Source organism: Quercus robur, chromosome 11 (assembly GCF_932294415.1).
Source record: "Quercus robur chromosome 11, dhQueRobu3.1, whole genome shotgun sequence".
NCBI lineage: Eukaryota > Viridiplantae > Streptophyta > Magnoliopsida > Fagales > Fagaceae > Quercus > Quercus robur.
This window is the reverse complement of record NC_065544.1, coordinates 54,992,268-55,002,398: the sequence shown is the minus strand read 5'-3', so window position 1 is coordinate 55,002,398 and position 10,131 is coordinate 54,992,268. Positions and strand designations below refer to the sequence as shown.

At 31.4% G+C, this 10,131-nt stretch overlaps 1 protein-coding gene across 1 annotated transcript; it reads left to right on the top strand.

Moving 5' to 3' along the window:
* Positions 1–2,109: 2,109 nt before the first annotated feature.
* LOC126707119 (probable inactive chitinase-like protein LaCIC) lies at positions 2,110–4,020 on the top strand. The gene is made up of 3 exons (XM_050406716.1): positions 2,110–2,597; positions 3,009–3,159; positions 3,377–4,020. The coding sequence occupies exons 1-3, from the start codon at positions 2,141–2,143 to the stop codon at positions 3,768–3,770; spliced, it is 1,002 nt and encodes a 333-aa protein (XP_050262673.1). The 5' UTR covers positions 2,110–2,140; the 3' UTR covers positions 3,771–4,020.
* The last annotated feature ends 6,111 nt before the right edge of the window (positions 4,021–10,131 follow it).

Below are 10,131 nucleotides of genomic sequence, written 5' to 3'. Positions count from 1 at the left end.
TTTAGTACTCAAACTTTGCTTTCGTTCATTTTAGTCCTTTAACTTTCAAGTTTATTCAATTAAGACTTCTTTTAGCAACTTTTGTTATATGTTTTGGTTAATTTTCCAAAATTTTAAATTTTTCTTCCAATTTTTAAAATTAAAAAAATCTATTAATAATTGAAAAGTATTTTTTAGATTTTTTTTTTCAATAAATTTTAACAAAAGTTGACAGAAATGCCTTAGAAGATTGAAACTTAGAGGACTGAAATAAACAAATGCAAAGTTAGAAGACTGAAATTAATTTTGAAGAAACTTAGAAGGTAAGTTTTGCATTTTAACCTATAGTTTATAAAATAAATTCATTTTTCAAAGGTAATATTGTTTAAAGACTAATGTGACATTTCCTTTTTACTAAGAGTGTTAGTATTGATAGTGGTATAATAGCTAAATTACTATTATACCACCAAAAACACTAATAGGTAGGCCACATTGATGGTGGTAAAATATAGGTAAAAAAATTTGCCAATGAGCTATAGTAAGTTCCAAAGAGAGCTACCATCTTTGGCACCTCACTGTAGCTACAAGTTATAAAAAAAAAATAAAAATAGTATTTTATTTTATTTCTTTCTCAACCCAGACAAGTGGGACAAAGATACAGCACAGACAAGAAAGTAAAAAAAGGTTGGTCACATTGATAAAGTAATAAAGAGAGAGAGGGGAAGAGAGAGAGAGAAAGAATAAAAAATATAAAGAAAAAATATTTAAATGAAGTGGTAAAAAAAATATAGAACTATTGATATTGGGTGAATTGTAAAGTAAGGTATTAAAATAGATAAAATAGTTTTTTGAGCTGCTAAAATAACATGTGATTATCTTTAAGGATCGTACGACTTATTGGTTTTGATATAGCACCTATCATGTTAGTTTGCAAAACATATGTATAATGAAAGATATATAACTAGTTTCCAAACCTGTTTTGCCTTTTTTTTTTTATTCTTGAGCAATGCTAGACTATTGCTAGGCTTAAATTACATGTCTAATAAAAATTTCAACTTGTCAGTGGTATGTGTTGAAAGTAAATCCCACATGGGTTGGAGTCATTTTTCAGCCTACTAGATTTAGATGACAGAAACCATTGCTTTTCTATTGAATAAAAACAAACTAACCATTATTTTCTCATGTATTTTCAATATATGATGTTACATCTATAATGCTATTTTGACACCAAATTAAGATGCATGCACGAGTAAGAAAAACAAAATCAATGTTTTGGATTGTATATATCATATACATGCAGTATTTTTTAAAAATGAAATTTGATTATGTCAAAAACTTGTTTTTAACTTAAAAACATAATTAAAATCGCATTTTTAAGTTATATATACACTGTGTAAAGACAAACACTGCCTTTTCATTATAACTTGTTGATTATAACTTAAAGCAAACAAATTAAGGCCTTTATTTGTAGTCTAGATATGTCATATTGGTCACATGTTAAGAGATAGGAAAACACCATCATAGAAATATGTGTATTAATTTCGAACTCGAGTACAATAATTTAGATGTAGTACATTAAGTTCCTCAATTTTTTACTGTATAAATTCGAATTTAATTATCGTTAGAAATGTTAACTTTATTTATGTTTTCTTGACAAATATAACCCAATGTTTAAATTTAATTAATGAACCTATTGACTGTATCTAAGATACTAAATAATGGAATGTTCTCAAGAAAAAAAGAAAAAAAACTACTAAATCAAAGTTACTCACTATGCATTATCTTATCTACGTACCTTGCTTCTTAGATATATAGCTATCTGTTTGGCACGCTGTGAAGTCACATATGAATATATATATATATATATATATATATATATATATATATATAATGAATGATGTCTACAAATTATTAATAGAATTCATTACATCAAGATAAGGTCACCAAGAAAAAGCCGCCCACATGTTCTTCATTTTTTTTTTTGTTTTTTGTTTTGATAATCAGTATTGCATTAATCACATGTTTTTCTTTTTTAAAGCTAAATTATTTAACAAGTCCAAAACCATTAAAGATAAAAAGACAAAACTTGATCCCTCTCTACTACGCTATATATACCATTCCACTGACCATCCTCAAACATCAACTAGAAATACAAACAACTATGAAAATGAGGTTTTGTGCTTTGGTAATTTTCTCTTTGTTGTTCTCCTCATTCCAAGGAGGCTTAGCTGAGCAATGTGGCACGCAAGCAGGGGGTGCTCTTTGCCCAGATGGGTTGTGCTGCAGCCAGTATGGCTGGTGTGGCACCACAGCTGATTATTGTGACAATGGTTGTCAAAGCCAATGTAGCGGTGGTGATGATGGTGGCGGTGACAGTGGCGGTGGTGGCAGTGGTGGTGAAGGAGGAGGAGATATTGGTAGTATAATTTCAAGGGATGATTTTGATCAGCTACTACCGTATCGTAATGATGCTGCCTGCCCTGCTAAGAATTTCTACACTTATGATGCTTTCATAGAAGCTGCAAATTCCTTTCCTGGCTTTGGCACAACTGGGGACACTGACATTCGTAAAAGAGAGATAGCTGCTTTCTTAGGCCAAACTTCACACGAAACTACCGGTAGTACACTTTACCTTATTAGTATAATTAAACAAATTGTTACGGATCATAGATGATCATGAATACCATACTATTGAATATTGATTGCTAAAGGAAAAAACGATTTTGTCTCCTGCCATAGTAATCTATAATGATAACATTCTTTCTTTATTTTACATCTATATGAAAGAAAAAAAAGGGACAAAAAATATTTTAGTAAAGTGAATTGATTTTCAATTCTAATTTAAAGTTATTGCTCTTAATTGTTCATGTATTCGATGGCTAAGGTCACTCATGGATTACAATTTAAAGATAAAGTGTATTATTAAAAAAAATAAATAAAATAAAAAATAAAAAACCAACAATGACTTTGCTACATGAGTTATACAATTTGTTTCTTTAATGAATTAATAATTTATGTTGTACATGTAGGGGGATGGGCAACTGCACCTGGTGGCCCATACTCTTGGGGGTATTGCTTTGTTAGGGAAATAAATGGTGGATCATACTGTGCAGCGAATCCCAATTATCCTTGTGCTTCTGGTCAAGAATATTATGGCCGTGGTCCTATCCAAATTTCATGGTTAGTACATGATCTTATAATCCAAAGTTTAATGATCTAAATTTTGTACTTTAGAGTCACAATAATTTTTATTGCATATTTCATATGATAGTGTCAATGATAAATTTATATGAGAATTAATAATAATTTACTCACTCGAAAATATTGTCCACGTAACATTACTCTTTGTACTAATACTGCTGTCATGTATACTAAATCACTAATTGTGACAATTTAGGAACTATAACTATGGGCAGTGTGGAGAAGCCTTAGAGTTGGATCTATTGAACAACCCAGACCTTGTGGCCACTGATCCAGTTATTTCATTTAAGACAGCAATTTGGTTCTGGATGACTCCACAGTCACCAAAGCCATCGTGCCATGATGTAATTATCGGAAATTGGAACCCGTCTAGTGCTGACGTTGCAGCTGGTCGGCTTCTCGGCTATGGTACCACCACAAACATCATCAATGGTGGCCTTGAGTGTGGTCAAGGTTCGAATGCTCAGGTGGAGGATCGCATTGGATTCTATAAGAGGTATTGTGACTTTTTTGGAGTTGGCTATGGTGACAACCTTGATTGCTACAACCAAAGCCCTTTTGGAAATGGGTTGTTGGTGGACACTATGTAATTCAATAGTCCAAAATTCTGAATCTAGGTTACTAGATTTAGTTTGTGGACACCATGTTCTAATCCTAGCTTTTTAAATTACTTGGTATTACCTTGTAGTCATGTGGTTAAGATGAAGAATAAAGATCCTTTGTTTAATCGGAGAGGTCAATTAAGAGTTTCATGTGAAGACAAATTATGGATGTTGCTGTTACTATTAAATGTAATGCTTTTCTTTATTATTTAATGAAGTAATGTTAAATGTTTGCGTAGCTATCCTCTCCAAAAAAAAGAAAACAAATAAATTTACGCAAATATTAAAAGTAATTAAAGTGAATTATAGTATCTTTAACAAATGAGGTAACTGCAAAATCCTCTCTAATTTAGGGAGTAAAACTAAAAAATATTGCTCCAACAGTCTCAATCACTCTATAAACAAGAACAGTCACTCTTTTGGTCTGAAGTACTACTGTTTATTAAAAAACAAAAAACTTTAACTGAATAAAAAATTAACTCAACCCTATTAAAATATTCAAGTTTATTTCAATGACTATAGTAACAACCTTGATTGCTACAACCAAAGACCTTTTAGAAATGGACCGTTGATGGATACTATGTGATAAAATAACCCAAAATTCTGAACTACCTTGTAGCCTTGTGGTTTAGATGAAAAATAAAGATCCTTTGATTAATCAGAGGTTAATCAAGGGCTTGATGTGAAGATAGATAAGGACTTTTTCTGTTTCTCTTTTCTTTCTTCTACCTTTTGTTTGCTATGGATGTTGCTGTTATTATTAAAAAAGAAAAAAAAAAAAAAGGTGAAAAGTCACTTTTAGTCCCTACATTTTAGGCGATTTTCATTTTAGTCCCTAAGTTTTATTTTTACCGCTTTTAGTCCCTATTCTGGAAAACGCCTCCATTTTAGTCCCTGCCATTACATCAAAAACGGAGGAAGTTGACGTGGCAAATGGCAGGAATAAATAATATTAAATTAATGGCCACGTGGCCTAAATTAATAATAATAAAATGTCACCGTCAGCATTTAAATTAAAAAAATTAATTTATTAATTTTAACTAAATAAAAAAAATAAAAACAGATTTAAAAACTAAAAATAATGTGAATTGAGATCTAAATGTGTCTTGAACAAGAACACAAACCTAGATCCAAGAACACAAACCCAGAAATTAAATAAATAAAAAAATCACATCAACATTTTAATAATTAAAAAAAGAAAGAAAAACACTGAAGTAAAAAAGCGAAAGAAAATTTTCTTTTAAAAAAAAATGGTTCAAGAACGCACAAGATGAATGTACCAGAACACAAAAAATTCAAACACAGCCCAGAAAATTACAACTTTAAAATCACATTTTCTTTTCGTTTCTTTGACAACCAAACACAACAGAAACATCAAGTGACCTCCTATTCCATCAGCTTCAAAATCCAAAACCCAGTTCCATTGTATAAAATTCCTATGATCTAATTCATAAACTGCCACTTCATCAAAAATTTCCAGAAAGAGATTCTTGAAATCTCATTTCCCATTTGGTTTCAGATCAAGCAGAGGACAATCAAAACAAATCTAAAGAGCTCAAACTTTGAGCAATTTGAATACACCAATGAAGAAAAAAACACTAATTAAGATCAGGTACATCTCCAACATAACAACCCCAACAATAAAAATACAAACTTTGGGAAATACAAATTTTTTTTATAACATACCATTCCATAAACCCATCAAACATATTCCAAATAAAAAAATACCCAAAAAAAAAGCTTCCAATTTTTTCATATCTGAACAGTAACAGTGGCAATGGACTCCGAAAACCCACACCACCTCCAACCCCACCATCATTCTCACCTTGCATATCAAGCTTCAAAATCCATCATCATATCTAAAACCACCAAACCCAAACGACATCAACGCCAGCCATAGAAGGTGGTGGTTGTGACAAGATCGTCTTCATCATCCAAACAACCAAACAGAGATAGTGGTGGAGGAGATCTCGGAGAGAGAAAGACGTGGTGGGTTAGAGGAGATTGGCTTCTTTGAGATCAACCAAACGTCAGTCGTGGAAGGCGGTGTGTTATGGATCTTAGTGGCGGTCAGAGAGAGATAGTGGTGGAGGATATTGCAGGTGGTGGCTGGGATGTGTAGAGACAGAGGGAGAGAGAAGACTTGGGTTTGGGTTTCGAAGAATTCAGTTTCAATTTAAAAAAAAAAAAAAAATCAAACCCAACCAATGTTTTTGATCCGATCTCAATTCATATGATTATTTTTTTATTTTTTTTATTTAGTTAAAATTAATAAATTATTTTTTTATTTAGAGCTGACGTGGCATTTTTTAATGTCAAAAAACATTTTTTATTATTAATTTAGGCCACATGAACATTAATTTAATATTATTTATTCCTACTGTTTGCCACGTCAGCTTCCTCCGTTTTTTATGTAACGGCAGGGACTAAAATGGAGGCGTTTTCCAGAATAGGAACTAAAAGCGGTAAAAATAAAACTTAGGGACTAAAATGGAAATCGCCTAAAAATGTAGGGACTAAAAGTGGCTTTTCGCCAAAAAAAAATTATGCAATTTTTAAAAGTAATTAAAGTGGATTAGCTCTTTGAAAGTCCTGTTACAAAATAGCAGCCCAATGTTATGCACCACTAACAAACATCTAATGATTTAAGTGGGCAAACTCTAGAGGAAGCCGAAATAGTAGTCCACTTTTTGCACCGGAACCAAACCAACTCTACCCATAACTCTCTTAACCTTGCAAGCCCAAGTTCTAGCAAGGCTCAAGGCCAATAGCATAACTTGTGCTTGACAAATTGTAAAAAAGGCCCAATGAGACCATTATATTGTATGCTATGGACTATGTTTTTATCGTTCTCATTCTTTATAGAGATGAATGAACCCTTACTTTTGCAGCAATGAATGATTGGTCATCGATTAAGTTCTATGTCACACACATGGACAAATCTCTTAATCATGATCTTGCTATATATATATATATATATATATATAGAACTTTTTTTTAGCCACACATGATGAGTTATTAAATGACAATCTCTCGAGACTATTTATTATTCCCTTTGTAGTTAGTGTTTAGGAAATCTATTTTGTGTTCCAACTTGCAAGAAAATATAACTTTGTATCTTTGTGGAAACAGTTTATCTAGCTTTTTGTTAAAGTATACTAAAGTATACTTGTACTTTGAAAAAAATTAAAAAAGTGAAAATATGCGATAAAAAGTGAGGTTATAAAAAGTTGTACATAAAAACTAAAAAGTTAAAATTGATGCCAAACAAACTAAGATGTTTAACTTTTCTTTTTAGAGCTATATCTCCACTCAAAGGGCTTTGAAACCATTTCCTGTTCCAATATTTCAGTACACATGACATGATTGAAATATTGGAACATGTAATAGTTTGGACTTCGGAATCTTTCTGGATGAAGATAAAGATCTCCTAAAAGGGAGCTTACAAATTTAATAACATATATATTTTTATTTTTGAGTCACGCTTGCAACACAAAATAGATGAATGATTTTTGTTTTTTGTTTTTGTTTTTGGAAATAGATGAATGAATTGGGTCAATGTTTTTAATGAACTTTCATATACCATTTTGATCTAGATGGCTATATCAAAATTAATAGATTTATTCCATTTGTGAAATACACCTCAAAACTTTAGGTGTGTTTGTTTGGAGGTAAAATAGGGTGGATGGAAAACTTTTGAGAGAAAATGGGAAGGAAAACTTTTTGGAATGTGTGGGAAGAAAAGAAAATAAATGGTGGAGCCTAAGTATTTTCTCTCCAGACCCACTAACAAATTTTCTCTCCAAAATAGAGAGAAAACTGAGAGAGGAAAGCTGATGAAATAAGCTTCCAAAAATGCCCTTGGAATTCACCTCCAAGTCTATAACGTGTTGGCTCTTCATTTTTTCTTTTTTTTCTTTTTTTTCCTTGTTACCAACGTGTGTTGGCTTCTTCTTCTTTTTTCTTTTTTCTTTCTCTTTTCCTTTTATTTTTTCTTTCTCTAGTACTAACGTGTTGGGTATTTTTTTTTTAGTGCTCATGTGTTTATTTTTTCATTAATTTTGGTTGGTTTTTTTTTTCTTTTTTTTTTTTTTTTAATTAGAAAACAATTTTGGGTTAATTTATTATGCTTTTTTTATTTTTACTGAAGTGTCCAACTATACACAATTTTTTTTTTTTTTTAAAGTATAACATGTTACCTTTTGTTTTATTTAATAGAGACATAATGGTAAATTTATACAAACTTTATTTCAACCAAATAAAAATGTTTTTCATCCTTCCACTTTTCCACTCTCCCAACCAAATACAAATAAAGGAAACTAAAATCTTTACTACCCTCCCACTTTTTTTTTTCTCTCTCCATTTTATATCCTAATACTTTTCCATCCTCCCAACAAAACAGACTAAAAGTTCATTTTTATCTCTCTTTTAAATAATACTTTTACATTATAAGCTTTTGAGTAGCCAGGAAAGCCATATCACTGTGTCTTTTTTTTTTTTTTTTTTTTTTGAGGAAGATATCACCGTGTCTTAATTGTGTCTTCTAAGAAAAATGAACAATAGGAAAATAAAATTCACATTCAATGAAGTCGAATAAATTGAAAATCAAATTGCTGTCAGATTCTACTATTCCCTTATTAACAAATTAATTAACAATTGCCTTAATGGATAACAAATTAAACAAAACAAATAATTATATGCTTTTTTTTTTAGGAAACAAATAATTATATGGTTTGCAATGCTAGATCTCAATCAAAATTGGTGAAAGAAGGATGGTCATCTTATTCTACTCTTTTCCTATATATTCAAACATGGCTTATGATCCAAACTTTGATATTAATTTGTACATCTACATGCATGCATGTCAACTTATAAATACATTTCATATATTTTGGAGTTAATTAATACTGTATTTATTAAAGGCAGTCAAATAGTTTCGGGGAAAAAAAAAAGGCAAATAATCACGGCAACTCAATATCATTGATTCTCAAAAATAACATTAAGACAGTAACGTGAAGAAAAAAAAAATACTACTACTGCAGCATTGCTGGCTTAAGAAAGTAGAGAAAATATGGAAGTAAACGTTTAAACATTAGTGAACAACGGAGATGGGAAAGAGAACAAAATGGAGGGAAATGCAGAAATTGGTAAAATTAGGATTTGTGATTTTAGATTTGTGATTGTTGTGTATTTTTTGTTTAGACTGATGTTAAGGTTTATTTTGTTGTTAATTTTGGTTTGTCTATAGGTTATTATTGTTATTCTTTGGACTATTGAGTAGATTAGATTTGTGATTGGTTGTGTTGGTATTTTGTGTTTGTCCAAAGGTTTTTCTTCTTATCATTGGTGCAAGAGGGATGGACCAAAATATTTTTTAGGCGAAAAGCACATTTTCGTCCCTACATTTTTACGCGATTCCCACTTTGGTCTCTAAGTTTTTTTTTTACCGCTTTTAGTCCCTATTTAGAAAAACGCCTTCAATTTTAGTCCTTTCTGTCAGTGCCGTTAGGGCACTGACCTACGTGGCAAACGGAATTATTAAAATAATAATAAAAAATTTTATTTTGTCATTAAAAAATGCCAAGTCAGCATTTAAATTTTAAAAAATAATTTATTAATTTTAATTAAATAAAAAAATAAAAAACAGAAATAAAAATAAAAAATCACATTAATTGAGATTGAAGTATGTCTTGAGCAAGAACAACAAGAACACAAACTCAAATCTAAGAACACAAAATTAAAATCTAAAAATCACAAACCCCATAAATAAGAACATCAAATTAAACCTGAACAAGGAATTAAATATGAAAACAAACACAAAACACAAACCCAAAACCTCACAAACCACTCCGTCTAACCTAAACACACAAAAAGAAATTCAAAACCTCACAGACCACTCCGTCTAACCTGAACACACAAAAACAAATTCAAAACCTCAAATTGCGGCCAAATTAGCTCTAACCAAAACTAATTCCCTCAAAGTTGAGATCGATTTTGGTATCTCTCTATTGACTGAAACTTTTTCTCTCTAAGGTTTTTGGATCTTGGTTTGATTTGGGTTAGAGATAGTGAGAGGTTGAGATGGTTTAATCCGGGTTAGAGAGAGATGCTGAGATCAGTTGCTGGCGGCGGCGCAATGCAAGACCAGTGACGGCCATGGCTGCTGGCGGTGCAATGCAAGACTAGAGAGATGTTGAGATCGGTTCTGTCTCTTTGATCTAAATGAAGAGATTCAGTCTCTCCCTCATGAGCACCGCTGCCAAGACAGCCACCACGACCACAAAGCCAAACCCAATGACATCTCGGTCTCTCCCTCTCTTCGATCTACACGATTGGAATGGGTTTTTGC

Coding starts and splice junctions, on each gene's coding strand:
- LOC126707119 (XM_050406716.1), top strand. CDS start 2,141: ATGAAAATGAGGTTTTGTGCTTTGGTAATTTTCTCTTTGTTGTTCTCC. Junction 2,598..3,008: donor AACTTCACACGAAACTACCG/GTAGTACACTTT, acceptor TTGTACATGTAG/GGGGATGGGCAACTGCACCT. Junction 3,160..3,376: donor GGTCCTATCCAAATTTCATG/GTTAGTACATGA, acceptor GTGACAATTTAG/GAACTATAACTATGGGCAGT.